Source organism: Ranitomeya imitator, chromosome 1 (assembly GCF_032444005.1).
Source record: "Ranitomeya imitator isolate aRanImi1 chromosome 1, aRanImi1.pri, whole genome shotgun sequence".
Lineage (NCBI taxonomy): Eukaryota > Metazoa > Chordata > Amphibia > Anura > Dendrobatidae > Ranitomeya > Ranitomeya imitator.
Window position 1 is genome coordinate 814,659,975 of NC_091282.1, and position 17,984 is coordinate 814,677,958.

The 17,984-nt window shown below is 43.9% G+C and overlaps 1 protein-coding gene across 6 annotated transcripts in view; it reads left to right on the forward strand.

Annotated features, from left to right (window-relative positions):
* Positions 1–17,984, forward strand: part of PWWP3A (PWWP domain containing 3A, DNA repair factor) — a 117,468-nt gene that overhangs the window by 52,289 nt on the left and 47,195 nt on the right. For all 6 annotated transcript variants that reach the window (XM_069739613.1, XM_069739638.1, XM_069739629.1 and 3 more), the window contains 3 exons: positions 8,612–8,725; positions 10,872–10,942; positions 11,025–11,110. In XM_069739613.1, coding sequence (XP_069595714.1) covers positions 8,612–8,725; positions 10,872–10,942; positions 11,025–11,110 — 271 coding nt within the window. The remainder of the gene's footprint in view (positions 1–8,611; positions 8,726–10,871; positions 10,943–11,024; positions 11,111–17,984) is intronic.

A 17,984-nucleotide genomic window follows, 5' to 3' on the forward strand; every position in this document is an offset into this window, starting at 1 on the left:
GGGTCCCGAGATCTTTAGTTCCCGCAGCTCCCCGGCCAAATCAATCTCTCGGCAGGGTCCCGGAGAGTCGCCTGGAGTCAAGGGGGTTCGGCGGTGGTGAATATATCACCGTATGCAGGGGTCTTGGTGCAGGATATTTAGAAGGATTGGGGAGCTCTCTCGCAGTGCGTCCTCTCTCCTTCACTACATAGCCACGCCCCCCGTAGTGTTTTTTTTTTGTTGTTTTTTTTTTTTACTTTTACAATGGTAACCAGGGTAAACATCGGGTTACTAAGCGCGGCCCTGCGCTTAGTAACCCGATGTTTACCCTGGTTACCCGGGGACTTCGGGATCATTGGTCGCTGGAGAGCGGTCTGTGTGACAGCTCTCCAGCGACCAAACAGCGACGCTGCAGCGATCGGCATCGTTGTCTAGATCGCTGCAGCGTCGCTTAATGTGACGGTACCTTTAGCATTGCACAAGGTGCTGGAATCATTCTCTGCAGGTGATTAAATGATCACCTGTGCAATGCAAGGAAATCCTGAAAACATGACCTGTTTGCAGCCCTCGAGGAATGCAGTTTAACACCCCTGGCATAAAGTGTATGAGAACATGGTGCGAGGAACCTGATTATGGGTTTTTTTTTGTTTTTGTTTTTTGAATGGGCCACACAGGGATAGTTTGGCCTACCGACTCAACGCATTAACCTATCTGAACAAATGAGTTTTTAGGGTACGCTTAAAACTGTGGGGATTCGGGATTAATCGTATTAACCTAGGTAGTGCATTCCAAAGAATCGGCGCAGCACGTGTAAAGTCTTGGAGACAGGAGTGGGAGGTTCTGATTACTGGGGATGCTAACCTGAGGTCATTAGCATAGCGGAGGGCACGGGTAGGGTGGTAGACTGAGACCAGAGAGGAGATGTAGGGTGGTGCTGTGCCATGGAGTGCTTTGTGGATGAGGGTAGTAGTTTTGTACTGGATTCTTAAATGGATTGGTAACCAGTGTAATGACTTGCACAAGGTAGAGGCATCGGTGTAACGGTTGGTGAGGAATATGATCCTGGCTGCAGCATTCAGGACAGATTGGGGCGGGGAGAGTTTGGTAAGAGGGAGGCCGATTAGTAGAGAGTTACAATAGTCCAGACGAGAATGAATAAGTGAAACAGTAAGAGTTCTTGCAGAGTCGAAAGTAAGAAAAGGGTGAATTCTAGAAATGTTTTTGAGATGCAGATAAGAAGAGCGAGCCAGTGATCGGATGTGGGGGGTGAATGAAAGCTCGGAATCAAGTATTACCCCAAGGCAGCGGGCATGTTGCTTTGAAGTAATGGTGGAACCGCACACGGAGATGGCAATGTCAGGCAAAGGTAGGTTAGTAGAGGGAGAGAACATGAGGAGTTCAGTTTTAGACAGGTTCAGTTTCAGATAGAGGGAGGACATGATGTTAGAGACAGCGGTAAGACAATCACTGGTGTTTTCTAAAAAGGTCGGTGTGATATCAGGAGAAGTGTATAATTGGGTGTCGTCAGCATAGAGATGGTACTGGAAACCAAATCTACAGATTGTGTGTCCAATAGGGGCAGTATACAAAGAGAAGAGGAGGGGGCCTAGGACTGAACCTTGAGGAACCCCAACAGTAAGGGGAAGGTGAGAGGAGGAGGAACCCGCAAAAGATACAGTGAAGGAGCGGTCAGAGAGATAGGAGGAGAACCAGGAGAGAACGGTGTCCTTGAGGCCGATGGAGCGGAGCATAGTGAGGAGGAGCTGATGATCCAAAGTGTCGAATGCTGCGGAGAGATCCAAGAGAATTCGCATGGAGTAGTGACCATTAGATTTAGCTGTTAGTAGATTATTAGAGACTTTAGTGAGGGCAGTTTCAGTAGAGTGTAAAGAGCAGAAACCAGATTGAAGAGGGTCGAGAAGAGAGTTATCTGAGAGATAGCGGGTAAGACGGGAGTGGACCAGGCGCTCGAGGAGTTTAGAGATGAAGGGAAGATTAGAGACAGGTCTATAATTAGCGGCACAGTTTTGATCGAGAGATGTTTTTTTAAGTAATGGATGTATGATGGCATGCTTAAATGAGGATGAAAAAATACTGGAAGTGAGAGAAAGGTCGAATATTTTTGTTAGGTGAGAGGTGACAGCTGGGGAAAGGGACTGGAGGAGATGTGACGGAATGGGGTCACTGGTGCAAGTGGTTGGGCGAGAAGATGCAAGGAGCCTGATTACTTCTTGTTCTGTAACTGGTTCAAAGTCAGAGAGTGAACTCGATGCAGTGGGGGAGGGAGGACAGTGCATGGTATGAAGAGATTGGGAAATTATTTCCTGTCGAGTGTGGTCAATTTTTTCTTTGAAGTAATTGGCCAGATCGTCAGCGTGGAGATCTGTGGTTGGGGCCTGCACTCTTGGGTTGAGTAGGGACTGGAAAGTGTCAGAGACGTTTAGGGTTATTGGACAGCTAGGTGATGAGGGTGTTGAAATAGGTTTCTTTGGAGAGGTGAAGGGCAGAGTTGTACGTTTTTAGCATGAACTTATAATGGATGAAATCTTCGGGTAGATTAGATTTTCTCCACAGACGTTCGGCGCACCTGGAGCACCACTGCAGGAAACGTGTTTGCAGCGTGTGCCACGGTTGTCGCCGTCTGTGCTGGATTGTTTTATGTATAGGAGGAGCAGCTTCATCCAGGGCAATTTGCAGGGTTTCATTGTAATGCTTCAGAGCAGAATCAGGACATGAGATGGACGAGATTGGGGCCAATGAGGACTGCAAGCTCTTCATAAGTTTCTGGGTGTTAATGGCCTGTATGTTTCTATAAGGGTGGAAAGTGGGGGTGACCTGAGTGGGATGGCAGTTCTTAATAGAGAATTAAAGAAGGTTGTGGTCAGAGAGCGGGAGAGGGAAGTTTGTGAAATCATCCACGGAGCAAAAGCGGGAGAAGACCAAATGCGGGAGAAGACCAAGTCAAGGGAGTTTCCATCTTCATGCGTTGTACAGTTAGTATTCTGTGAGAGGCCGAAAGAGGAGGTTAGAGATAAAAGGTGAGAAGCAGATGGGGAGAGGGGAGAAGCAATGGGGATGTTGAAATCACCCATAATGGTGATGCGTGGGGGTGTCACAGGAGAGAAAGTGTAGAAGCCAGGTGGCAAAGTGATCCAGGAACTGATGAGAGGGGCCGGGAGGATGATACACCACCGCCAATCGCATGGAGAAAGGGATGTAGAGTCTGACAGCATGGACCTCAAAGGAAGGGAAGACAAGTGAGGGTACTTGTGGGATAACTTGGAAGGCACATTTGGGTGAAAGGAGCAGACCAACGCCTCCACCTGCTCTGTTGTCCGATTTTGGGGTATGAGAGAAATGTAGTCCACCATATGAAAGAGCAGCAGCGGTGGTGTCTGACTGCTGGATCCAGGTTTCAGTAAGAGCCAGGAGATTAAGAAAATTAGAAAGGAAGAAGTCATGGATGAAGGAGAGTTTATTACACACAGAGTGAGAATTCCAAAGGGCACAAATGAAAAAGACAGAAGGCATGCATGGAATATTAATAAGGTTAGAGGGGTTTCTGAGTGTTGGAGTTGGGAGGTTTGACTGGCTATAACATGGGGGGCCGGGGTTGGGAGAGATGTCTCCAGCGACTAGGAGAAGAAGGATAGAAAGAGTGAGCAGATGGTTGTAATTTGTGAGAGCGTCTCTTGTGTTGGATGGTGGGACTGAATGGATCTGTGCTGTTGAGCAATGTGAACAGAGCATGAGTGCTATAGATAGGAGAGGCAAGGACAGAGGGGCCGATATGGATGGAGTGTAGAGAGTTAATGCAATGGCAGTGAATGTGAGTGAATGCGGCAGCCAGGATATAGAATATACAAATACATATGGTGAATATTTGTTATGTTCCAAATGAACAGGGAATAGATTTAGATTGTCTTATCTGTCTCCTGCCCTGTCTAACTGCCATGTTATAACTGCCAGTGCCACAAGGTTAACAGGAGAAATTGCACCATACAATTTGTTGTGCAATTTCTCATCAGTACGCAGATACCTTATATGTGGGGGTAGAATACTGTTTAGGCTCACGACAGGGCTCCTAAAAATAGGAATGAACGTTTTGGAATGCAGACTTTGATGGAATGGTCTGCTCGTGTCATGTCTTGTTTCAAGAGCCCCTGATGTGCCTAAACAGTGGAAAACACCCACAAGTGACACCTTCTTTGAAGTTAGACCCATCAAGGAATGTATCTAGATGTGTGGTGAGCTCCTTGAATCCCCAGCTGTTTCACAGAAGTTTATAACGTAGAGCAGTGAAAATATTAAAAAAAAAAAAATCTAAATTTTCCCACAAAATGTTAAGTTAGCCCCAATTTTTTTTATTTTCCAGGATAGCAGGAGAAAATAGACCCCAAAATGTGTTCTGTTATTCCTCCTGAGTACGCCAATACCCCATATGAAGTCGAAAACTACTTTTGAGGCACAGTGCAATGCTCGGAAGGGAAGGAGCTCCATATTGGACTTCACATTTTGCTGGATTGGTTTGAGGGTGACATGTCACATTGGCAGAACCCCTGAGGTGCTAAAATAGAATAAGAGACCCTATTTTACCAACTACACCTCTTAATGAATTCATCTAGGAGTGCAGTGATCATATTGACACCACAGGCTTGTCACAGAATTTTATACAATTGGGCAATAAAGAAAAAATATATATTTATACCACCAAAATTTTGTTTTAGCCCCACATTTTACATTTTCACACTGGGAAATGTGTAAAAATGGCACCAAAATTTGTCCCACAATTTCTGCTGAACATAGAAATACCATAAATGTGGCTGTATAATACTGCTTAGCCATATGCTGAGACTCTGGAAGGATGGAGCCCTATTGGTAAATAGCACTCTGTCCCTCCCGAGTCTCGTCGTATGGCTAAGCAGTACTGTTATACAGGAGGCATCCTGGAGAATTTATTTGAATAGTTCGCAGACTCCATATGCTGAGCCCCTAAGTGCTAGAAAAGCAGAATTCCCCCTCAAGTGACCCCATTTTGGAAATTCTACCCCTTTGTGAATTTATCTACATATGTTGTGACGATTTTAGCTCCATGAGAGTTTTCCAGAAACAAGCAGCCGTGGATGTTGCTGAGGGAAAATTGCAAACTGCCGTTGTAGTGGCCAGTACATTGTGCCCAGCTCGTGCACCTGTAAATTAGGCCGGCTGTAATCGCTAAAGAAATGCCAAATGTGGATGCTAAATATGGATTAGGCACGCTGGGCTCAGAAGGGAGGGGGGCATTTGAACTTGGGAACGCAAAATTTGCTGAATTTCTTTTGGGGTGAGGGCCATTTAGCTTTTTTAGAGCCTTTGTGCTACCAGTAACTTGGAAATCCCCTATATTTTTGTTAACAGATGACTGACGTGAGTGGGGACTTGTTTTTTTTATGGATTGAGTTGAAGCTTTTGTTGGGAACATGTTACATAAGTTATCCGGCACGCTACGCTGGCCACTCAAACGGGTGTTCCCTTTAAATCTTCGAGTGACATTCAAATGAAACCCCTGAGGGAGACACTCGCTATAATGAGGCAGCAGAGTTAGGCCGGGTGCCCATGATCCGGAATTAGCAGTGCTTTGAATGCAGCATATACTCGCTGCGTTCAAAGCCCTGTTTTTTATTGAACGCATGGAAATCCCCATGTATTCACTGAACCATGCAGATGTACCACATCCAATACATTCTATTGGTGAAATGCTCCGCATGTCAGTCTCCGTGGGTGATCCGCAGGCATCTGTGGACACATGGTGTACATGGGATTTCTTGAAATCTCATCCACTATGTTGTCACATCTGGCCGTTGCAGGTTTGACGCTGCATAAATACGCAGCGTCAAACCCGCAGCAATTGCTGATCGTTGGCACATACCCTTACTCTGGACGCTGTCTGGCCTTTATTCAGCTATGTTCTTTTTTTTCAGAGGTGCACAAAACTGTGGCTGATGGCACTTTTATGCAATCCTTATAAGAAGATAGACACCACCAGATCATAGGCTAGACGGGTCCACAGTGCCTCCATCTGCCTCATTATAGGGAATCTTCCGCCAGGGGTTCTGTCTGAGTCATGTATTTCAGAGATTTACCAGGAAACTCCAGTGTAAGCGCAGGATAAAATGTGTGCCCAGCATTACTGCGATCTTTGGGAGGCAGAATGAAAAAAAATCAACAGCTAGTGGAAAATTGGTTTTATTTTTTATGCCGTCCCTCGTGCGGTATAAGTGATTAGACGACCTTATTCTTCAGGTCGGTGCGATTACAGCGATACCAGATTTATATCGGTTTCTTATGTTTGGCTGCTGTCACACACAAAAAGGTGCTTTTTATTGCAAAAACTAGATTTTGTATTGTCCTATTCAGAGAGCTATAATTTTTCCATATATCTGCTGACAGTCAAGTGTGGACTTGTTTTTTGCGAGACGAGTTGACATTTTTATTGGTACCATATTTGGGCTCATTACATTTTTTTATCGCGTTCCATTCCGATTTTTTGGAAGGCAGAATAAACAAAAACGAGCAATGCAGGAATCGCTTTTTTTTTTTTTTAATGCTGTTCCACGTATGGTATAATTGATAAAGGCAGCTTTATTCTTCGGTTCAGTGCGATTATGGCGATACCACATTTATATCTTTTTTATGTTTTGTTGCTTTTACACAATAAAAGCTATTTTATAGAAAAAATAATTATTTTTGCATCGCTTTAGTCTTGACCGCTATAGCTTTTTTTTTTTTTTTTTCATCTGATGGAGTTGTTTTGCGGTACCATTTTATTTACATTCGTCTTTTTGATCACGTTTTATTCCACTTTTTCTTTGGCGACCTGATGATAAGGCATCATTTTTTGCCTCCGTTTTTTTTTTTATAGTGTTCACAGAAGGGGTTAACTAGTGGGACAATTTTATAGGTTGGTTCATTCCGGACACGGTGATGCCAAATGTGTACTTTTATTATTGGTTTTTCTTCATAATTGTTTATGGGTAACAGCTGACACCCAGCAGCGATCACCAGCTCACAGCTCCCTGTGTGCAGACCATCGCCATGCACTGCATCAGTCAGGAAGTCCTTCCTGATTGTGACGTACATGTACTGAAAATATCGGGAAGGGGTTAAGGCCATAAGAATTTAAGTTTGAAAATTGTTATATTCAAAATTTTCACCAAATTTCCAATATTTTCACAATAAACGCAAGTTGTCAAACAAAATGTACCACTAGATAACGTAATTTATTTTGAATGTCTTGTATAGGGAATATGCTTATAGACTCTTCAGAGACGACGACGAATTAAACTCTAGCACCATCTATTGAATGTAACAATTCTAAAAGACCATATTGGTGGCTACCTGTTGGTGGCTCTTGAGGACCAGACTTGGGGAACACTGCGTTAAGGTGTTGAAGGAACTGTATCAAACTTAATCTTCCAATTTTCCAGTGCAGGAGTGCCATCTACGTGTAGACCAATTAATGTATGACATCAGAATGGTAGAATAATTTTATATTTTAATCCAACCAAGGGCAACATCTGGAAGGAGTTTGTATGTTGTCCCTGTGTTGACATGGGTTTCCTCCGGGTACTCTGGTTTCATCATATGCTTCAAGTTCTACTTACATGGAATTTAGATTGTGAGTATCAATTGGCAAATTAATGAGAATGTCTGTAAAGCGCTGCAAAATATGAAATAAAATGAAGAAAGAAAAAAACAAACTTGTTCTTCCGCACTCCCCCTTTTCTCAATTTTACACAAATCATCTTTAACTTAACAGTAATTGTCCAGACATTGGAAATTCTTTCGTGAAGGTGCAGTGTCCAAATCTGTGAGGAGCATGGCACTCCATCCTGGTCTGATGTGATGCCTACAACAAATTACAAAAATGGTTCGTAGCCTGGATAAAGATCGCTGGATTGCCATCGAAACGCTTTGCTTATTTTTTCTCTCTAAGTGTTATTGAATTTTAACAAAGATTGAACAAAAGTCTGCAATTTTACAGACAAACCTTATTTCTAAGTTATACAGATATGTACTTTTTTATTTTTTTAATTGTTTTATTCACTAGTTTTTGCATGATAAAATCTAACTTGATCAGGTTCCCATAAAAATGCTTGGACTAAATACTGTTGTGTAGTACTAGACCTGACCGCAGCCCTGCTGCTCATCCCTGCCATCATGGCATTCTTGAAACATTATTTTGTTAGATCTGCACAACCCAACAGTCCTGGGATCCGGTGCCTAGGTTCAGAGCCAGATGACATTACCAAGAACAGAGAATGATCGATGCAGTATGGGCGCTGCTGTGCTGTATCTGGACCTGAACCAACTAGGCCTGTATCGGGGACTGGTATACAAACTGGAGCAGGATTCCCCTGATCGCTGTATGGTGAGGGCTGTAAATCTGTAGCTTCTCAACAGACTGGTACCCTGATAGCTGCCATATACAAACACAAAGTTTTTGGAAGAGGGAGATGAAAATGCAAAGTAATAATTCAAAAGCAAGCCATCTTTCTACTTTGGATGCGGATGAACCGATATCCATGCCTCACTTTGTAAACTACTTTCTTTGGGCTTGCATTCTCATTATATTTATGTAATTTTTCCCCAGGATTCTCCTCATCTGAGCTGTCTATGGACATCTCTCCTGAATATGTGAGTGCCATCTTTTCATCGCAGGATGATACAGAAGATGTACAACTGCCGGTAGTTAAGCTGCAGAAAGGTAAGCTGAAAGGTTGTGCCTGCCAACAGCTTTTTTTTTTCCCTCGTCTTGTTGTATTCAGATTCTATTGGTACTGTTTGTATACATGTATTTTAACCCCTTCATGACTTTGCCCTTTTCGGTTTTTGCGTTCTCGTTTTTTGCTCCCCTCCTTCCCAGAGCCATAACTTTTTTTTAAAAAAAAATTTCTGTCAATATGGCTATGTGAGGGCTTGTTTTTGGCGGGACAAGTTGCATTTTTGAACGACCTCATTGGTTTTAGCATGTCGTGTACTAGAAAACGGGAAAAAAAATCCAAGTGAGGTGAAATTGCAAAAAAGTGCAATCCCAAACTTGTTTTTTGTTTTGCTTTTTTGCTAGGTTCACTAAATGCCATTTTGATTCTCCAGGTCATTACGAGTTCATAGACACCAAACATGTCTAGGTTACGTTTGATCTAAGTAGGGAAAAAAAATTCCAAACTTTGCTAAAAAAAAAAAAATGGCGCAATTTTCCAATACCCGTAGCGTCTCCATTTTTCGCGATCTGGGGTCAGGTGAGAGCTTATTTTTTTGCGTGCCGAGCTGACTTTTTTAATTATGCCATTTTAGTGCAGATACGCTCTTTTGATCGCCCGTTATTGCATTTTAATGCAATGTCGCGGCGACCAATAAACTAATTCTAGCGTTTCAAATTTTTTTCTTGCTACACTGTTTAGCGATTAGGTTAATGCTTTTTTTATTGATCGGGCGATTCTGAACACGGCGATACCAAATATGTGTAGGTTTTATTTTTATTTTTTTTATTGTTTTATTTTGAATGGGGCGAAAGGGGGGTGATTTAAACTTTTATAATTTTTTTTTTTAATTTTTTTCATATTTTTTTTAAACTTTTTTTTTTTTTTTTTTTTACTTTTGCCATGCTTCAATAGCCTCCATGGGAGGCTAGAAGCTGGCATAGCCTGATTTGCTCTGCTAAATAGCAGCGATCATCAGATCGCTCCTATGTAGCTGAATTACAGGCTTGCTATAGCAAGCCGGCATCAGCAACCATAGAGGTCTCAAGGAGTCCTCTGGTTGCTATGCCGACGCATCGCTGACCCCGATCATGTGACTGGGGTCGGCGATGCGCTCATTTCCGGCCTGATGGCCGAAAGTGCTAGTTAAATGCCGCTGTCAGTGTTTGACAGAGGCATTTAACTAGTTAATAGCGGCGGGTAAATCGCGATTTCTCACTGCCGCAGCCCGCATCAAAGCGGGGGTAGCGACCTCCGCAGTAATAGTACGGCGGAGGTCGGTAAGGGGTTGCTGTCTGATCCCCCCACTTGTATTTAATCCTGTGGCTGCCCATGACTGATACAGGCAGCGATTTACAGTTGTCACAGATCCCCGTTGTGGTGACTTGTGGCACGATGTAGACCAGTGTATGACCTGGGATCAATGAATTAAAAATTGGTGCACTTCCCATAAAATAACAATTTTGATGCATGTTTCTCTGCATTGTGTCCTTCCTTTGTTATTCCTCCTGGGAAATTGTATAAATGAAATAAAAAGATGACTTTGAGCTTAAGTAGGCACCGTTCTCTGCTGCGGTGTTGTAGCAATTTTTAAAAAAATCTTAACTTAAAATGCAAATTCATCACTCTGTTATCATTCATCTTGTCAAAGGGGCATGTCACTACATTGTTTAGTCCGCACCCATATTAACAAGTGGAAAGGGGAGCGGGGAGGCCCAATTTAGGGGATGCGTAATGCAAAGTTCAAATAAAAGGTGCCTTAGAATTGGTATTTCTTGGGACATGCAAGCATTTTTTCAGATAGGTGACTGGTCCTTTTCCGTTCACGATCACACGCTCAGTATTTGGTCAGTTTTTTACCTCAGTATGTGTAAACCAAAACCAGGAGAGGAAGAATCAGAGGAAAAGTATAATAGAAACTTGTCACCATTTCTGTATTTATCACCCACTCCTGGTTGTGGCTTACACATACTGAGGTAAAATACTGACCAAATACTGACCATGTGAACGTAGCCTAAGGGAACATTTAGTGAAAATTCTCTTACAGTAAGATGATGTTGGTTCATGGACTTAAGTCTTCTTTCTTTATCTCCACTTCCTCTTGCCTGGCATTAACATTATTTTGTTACCGTCTTCTTTCTTTTCATTTAGAAGAGGCTGCAATTATACCAGGGTCCTTTGCCTGGTGTAAATATCAGCATTACCCTTACTGGCCATCATTGGTAAGACCATACAGATGGATGGTTATTTGGTGTGACTTTCTGTACTGTATATTGGAGGTACTAAACTATTTTTTTGTAACAGGTCAAAATGGTTGATTCAAAACATAAGAGGGCAACTATAGTATTTCTAGAGCAGGCCATTTATGATCCTACTAAGAAAAGGCAAAGGTAAGACTCTGATTTTCTTTTAATTTATGAATGACAAAGTCTAGGGGATGCTGCATGCTTGAATGGAATAAAAAAAACTTTTAGAAGAAAAATGTAGATTTTATGGCTTTTTTTTTAAATAAATAATCTGCTCTTAGTAAGGACTCCACATATAAGAATACACATATTTGACTCCTATAAAGATATATAAGCTGACATTTATCAGCATCAAGTGTTTGATCCTACATGAATCTGTGCAGTATTAGAGCGGCAAGTGACAGCAAAAAGATCTCTCCTTCCGTACCTTTCAGTGATTCTAAGGGTACCGTCACACAGTGGCATTTTGATCGCTACGACTGCACGATCCGTGACGTTCCAGCGATATACTTACGATCTCGCTGTGTCTGACACGCTACTGCGATCAGGGACCCCGCTGAGAATCGTACGTCGTAGCAGATCGTTTGAAACTTTCTTTCGTCGTCTAGTGTCCCGCTGTGGCGGCATGATCGCATCGTGTAACAAAGGTGTGCACGATATTGTATACGATGTGAGCATAGTAACCAACGGCTTCTACATCGCAAACACGTCATGAAATTATCGTTCCAGCGTCGTGCATTGCAAAGTGTGACAGCAGTGTATGACGCTGGAGCGATAATGGTGCGATGCTGGAGAGTCACGGATCGTGCCGTCATAGCGACCAAAGTGCCGCTGTGAGACGGTACCTTAAGGGGCATCATGTGATGCAGGACACGCTTGTGTTTGTCACAGAATTTTTTAATACTAAATGGGTAAAAGAATGAGCAGTTTCACATTGAATTAACCACTAAGCCTAAAAAGTGAAAATTATAAGTTTTCTCAGTATTTCAGGGACATAGGTTTTACCTTAATTTTCCCAGAATAAGCTCATAATCTGTTGAAATTTTCACGCTCTGACTGTGCGGTTAGGTTCACACAAGCAAATTTATCAAAATAAAAATGTATCCAGAAAAGTTGGACGATTTTTTTTCTCATTTATGTGCAATTAGCATACAATCTCTTTTGGTTTTATTTTTTTTATAGCAGCAGCTATTAATAATTTATAGGACCATATGCAGTTTCCTATGTTACAGAATTGCAATGTTTCCTTAAAAATCAGATGCTGTGCTGTGGCTCCATATAGCATGAGATTTTTCTTTTCTTTTAACACCCATAGATTTAAATGGGCGAGTCTCATCCAAGTTACGGAAGAAACTAGAGCTTACTGTTGTTGTTTTTTTTTATTATTATTATTATTTGTTTTTATTCATACACAGACTCAGTAAGTGAAAAAAAATGGGGATGACTGCCCCATTGAATAACATTAGCCCAAGTGCTGTTTATTTTCAGTCTAAGAGCTTTTGGTGAAAAAGAAAATGTTGTGAGACCGAACCCTGAGAGTGGGAAAATTTTAAGTTGTACAGAATCTGAATGGCAAACTAGAGTCTTGTGCTGAGATCTGGCAGGACATGGATGGTTTTGCCATTTTGGGAGAATTAATTTTACTTTTTTTCTATCGCTTCTTTGGGGGGGGGGGGCACAGGAAACCATGGGTGTATGCTGCTGCCACTAGGAGGCTGACACTAGGCTGAAAAAAAAAAAAAGACTAACTCCTCTCCATCGGGGTACATCCACCAACTTGCAGAGAGCTAACCAGCTTTTACTTAGTGTCCAAGGAGGCCAGATGCGGGTCAGACCCGTCTCTACCATCTTATTGTGTTTTACTAATGATTTTTATTTTCCAGATGTAGCTTGTGACCATGGGTGACAGAGGTGTAAATTCTCATGCTGATTTTCCACCTAGGAGACAGAGAGAACAGTGTGGTGCCATCCACATCGTACTCTCTCTAGTCTGGCAGACAGGACCCTACCCCCCCAACACTTAAAGCGTGTCTCAGGGAAATTCGTAGCGGAAGGTCCTTGCCTTTTCCCAACCCCATCATCCAGGGCGACCGTCTTCTGCACTGTCTGGGATTACAGGGGCTCCTGTTATTGACTTCAAGACTGTGAAGAAGGAGTCTGGATCACAGTCCCTCTTCATGGCGGCTGTGGCTCCAGTATCTACAGGATTTTAAAGGACAAGTGCCCTTCAAATTTTAAGCAAAGGTTTCAGCCTAGTCCCATCTCCATTTAGACCACTCCCCCACCGCACCTTAGCTATTCAGCTGCAGAAACTCCTCTCGCTCCTTTTTGGACTAATCCCTGTGTTTCCACTGCCTCTAAAGCGCGGGATCTCTGGTTGGCTCCGCCCCCTTCTCCCATCCGGTACCATTGCTCAAATGGCCTGCGGTCCCTCATTCCGCTCCAGCCGCGGCTGCCTGCGGTCCCTAACAGTTACAGTCACATCTGCCTGCGCCCCATGGCAGGCTCCAGCCTTGACTGACCGCGGTCCCCTACGCTCTTTAGCACAGCTCCAGCCATGACTGTCTTCGGCATCTGGCCAGCTCCAGCTTCCCTTTGCAGTTCCAGCTGCCACCTCATACGTGATCCTCCTCCAGCACTGGGATCTTCCACTCATTGGGGTTTGCACTCCAGACAAGGTAGGCCCTGTTCAGGCTATCCAATTTTCAGACGTAGCCCCATATAGTTCCCTTCTAGCCTGCAAACCCCTGTACCAGCGAACCACAGTTTTGCCCTTCGCCACGACAGCACCCACAATGAGAGAGGGATCCGCCCATAGGAACAGGAAACCTACAGAGATAAAAGGGCGGTCCCCCTCTCCTCCTCAGTTGGTTTCCTGTTCCTATCGGAAATCCCTGGATAACCTACAGCACGAGGTGGTTGGAGCACCTCCATCATACCTGACCCATGCACCCGCCTGTTCGGTCTCCTGGTGAGCGGCAGGGGCTGCGACGTCAGTTGCAGTGTCGGGGGAGCCACTGTATCCAGCCTCCCCCCTCGTCTGATTACGTTCCCGGCAGGTTCCGGGCGCTAAGCCCGGCCTATGGTGAGGAGGACGCAGGATCGGTGCTTCTAGAGGCCGGCGGCAGCAGCGTCTCCGGGTAAGTGCGCTCTGCCCTGCTTGAACCGGAAGTAGTGAAAGCACTTCCGGTTCGCGGCCTGGAGCGCGGAAATCACCGCCCTTTTAAAATGGAGCCGGGACACAGAGCGATTGTGCTCGGAATGTCGTCCCCAACGCATGAGGAGCATCCACCAGCGGTGGAGCAGGTGAGCGATGGTGAAGACAGCAGCGCTAAAGCCTCAAAGTCCACAGCAGGAAAGAAGAGTGGTCGCCCTGTTATGGAGTCTGACACTCATGTTAGAAGGAGTAGAGAATCAGATCTACTTAGAAGCCGCACAGCGTCCCCTCCTCCAAGACCGGTACAATGAATGCTTCACTGGGTGAGTGTATTTAATCCTCTACCTATAAGCTGATCCCTTCCTTCTCTACCCTCTCCCCATAGGCTAAAAGGACCAGTAAAACAAAACATAAAGAATGTGCCCTGTGTATACAACCCTTGCCGGATTCATATCCAAAGAGGTTGTGTCAAGATTGGATACAGCAAACCCTAAAGGATGAGGCTGCAGTTACCACCACTAACATCAGGGCCATAATTAGACAGGAGATCCAGTCTCTAGGATCAAAGTCCCAGAAAAAACATGGGAGTAAAAGCCGTCCCCTTCTTTCTAGTTCAGAGTCAGAAGAGGGGTTAATCCGGTCCTCTAACACCTCGGAATCATCATCTGGTTCTTCTGAGGATGAGAGCGGAGCATGTTTTCCGCTGGACAGCATAAATAACCTTATAAAATCAGTAAGGAATACCATGGGTTGTCCAGACACTAAGGGGGTCAAATCGGCCCAGGAAATTATGTTCGCAGACCTAGGTCACAAAAAACGGCGAACTTTCCCAGTTGTCTCTGCCGTGAAAGATCTTGTAAAAAAAGAATGGGACAAGCAGGGGAAAGGGTTCCTTCCCTCCTCTTCAAAAAGGCATTACCCCTTCAGTGACGAAGAGTTAGAGATTTGGTCCAAGGTGCCAAAAGTGGACGTGGCGGTGGCATCCACCTTAAAACAATCGTCCCTCCCTGTGGAAGATGCAGGAATCTTACTCGACCCATTAGACCGCAAGACTGAAGCTCTTCTTAAAAGGTCATGGGAGACAAATACAGGGGCCTTTAAACCCGCCATATCGGGTACTTGCACAGCTAGGTAACTATTGGTATGGATTGACTAGCTGGAGCAGCAGATTAAGGGTAAAGTGGCAAGAGAAAAGATCTTGCAAGCAATTCCTTTAATTAAAAGCGCTATAGCATTCTTAACAGATGCTTCAGTGGACTCCTTGCGGCTGGCAGCAAGATCAGCGGGCCTTGTCAATGCAGCCCGACGTGCCCTTTGTGCATCGCCTTTCCATCCCTTTAACCAATCTAAATCAAGATTATGTACAATCCCGTGCCAGGGTGAGTTCCTGTTTGGGAAGGTTCTTGATGACCTCCTTAATAAAGCAGGAGAAAGAAGGAAGGGATTCCCTAAACAGTTTCTTCCTCCTTATAGGAGAGCGTTTAGGAGACGGCCATTTAATAGGAGGAGGCCGTTCGAGCCGCAAAGAGAGCGTTGGGAAACGAAGGAGAAACCGAAAGGTGCCTTATTCGGTAATCCCGAAACATCTAAACGTGGCAGATACCATCAATGATGAAATTCCGGTGTTTTTTTACCATCAATGGAAACATGTAACTTCAAATCAGTGGATTCTCCGCCTAGTAAAATCCGGATTAAAATTAGAATTCTTTACATTCCCGCAGGATACTTTCATTATCACATCACTGAAAGCGCCGGAACAGCAAAAAGCGCTTCAATTAGAAATTCTAAGCCTTCTGGCTAAGAATGTTCTCGTGGAAGTACCAAAAAATCAGGAAGGGAGGGGATTTTATTCCCTTTTATTTCTGGTTCCAAAACCAGATGGTACTTTTCGTACTATAATTAATCTAAAAAGACTAAATTCTTTTCTGTACAATCATACCTTTAAAATGGAATCAATAAGATCTACGATTAAACTTTTGTTTCCTAGGTGCTTTATGGCAGGTCTAAATTTGAAGGATGCGTACTACCATCTTCCCATTTATGCGGAGCATCAACAGTACCTCAGAGTGGCGGTAGTCCTACAAGGCCGGATCCGTCACTTTCAATTTACAGCCATGCCGTTCGGCCTGTCCATGGCTTTTGGTTTTCACAAAAGTTATGCTCGAGGTGATGGCTTATTTGCGTCATCAGGAGACGCTAATTGTACCTTATCTAGATGATTTTTTAATAATTGGAGATTCAGCCTCTCAGTGTAAAGAGCGATTGACTAATACTATTTCATCGTTACAGGCTTTGGGTTGGATAGTGAACTTCAAAAAGTCCAGACTACATCCGGAAACCTAGGACTAGTTTTGGACTTTTGGACTCTGTAAGTCAAAAATGCTTTTTACCAGAATCCAAGAAATTAACAATAATTTCAAAAATCTCTATGGCAAGGGCAAAACCTCAAATGTCCCTTAGAGATGCCATGTCTCTCTTGGGCTCACTTTCCTCCTGCATTCCTGCCGTACAATGGGCTCAATACCATACCAGAGCCCTACAGCACCAGACACTCCATGCGCAATCTCGTTGCCATGGTCATTTAAATACGAAAATTACTCTATCTAAAGATGTGCTGGAGTCACTTCACTGGTGGTTAAATAGAACCCATTTGTCCAGAGGAGTCTCATGGTCAATAACACCATCTAAATTAGTCACTACTGACGCAGGACCAGAAGGGTGGGGGGCCCATCTGGATAAGTATCATGGTCGCTGGAATTCATCAGAGATCCAGCAGTCCTCCAACTGGAAAGAATTGAACGCAGTCCATTATGCCTTAAATTTTTTCCTTCCCCAGCTCCGAGGATCTCATATCAAAATCCTGTCAGACAACACGACGGTCGTCGCATATTTAAATCATCAAGGCGGAACTCGATCAAAAAGTCTGATGTCTTCAGCAGCAAACCTCTTCGACTTAGCAGAGCTCAATTTTCTATCACTCACAGCTCTCCACATCAGAGGTATAGAAAATTCAAGGGCCGACTTTCTAAGTCGCCACACGCTACGTCAGGGAGAATGGACCCTCAACCCTCAAATATTCAAAAACATAGTGGACATGTGGGGTCTTCCGCAGATAGATCTATTTGCAACCAGGAACAACAGACAGGTACGAGCATTCGCTTCCTTGAATGTGGCAGACAATCCAGACACGATAGACTCGCTCCAGTATCCGTGGAATTAAAATCTGGCATATGCTTTCCCACCAATGATGCTAATCCCATTTGTCATTTGTCAATAAGGGAGGAGAAAGCAAGAGTAATATTGATAGCACCTTTTTGGCCAAAGAGGCCCTGGTTCTCCTGTCTTCAAGCGATGTCAGTCTGCGATCCCTGGATTCTGCCAATGACACCAGACCTACTGTCTCAGGGTCCATTCTACCATCCACAAGTAAAGGGCCTCCACCTCACGGCGTGGAACTTGAGAGGCAAATACTAACATTAAGAGGGTTCTCACAAGAACTGATTAATACTTTACTGTTAAGTAGGAAGAGATCCACGACTCTTATATATAGCAGAGTATGGAGGAAATTTCTCAACTTCCATACGGAACCCTTCTCTAACAAGGTTCCTATTAGAGCCATCCTTGAATTTTTACAAAAAGGTCATGAGATGGGATTATCTGTTAATACCTTGAGAGTTCAAGTGTCTGCCTTAAGGTACCTTCACACATAACGATATCGTCAATGATATCGTTGCTTTTTGTGACGTAGCAACGATATCGTTAAGGAAATCGTTCTGTGTGACAGCGACCAACGATCAGGCCCCTGCTGGGAGATCGTTGGTCGCTGAGGAAAGTCCAGAACTTTATTTCATCGCTGGACTC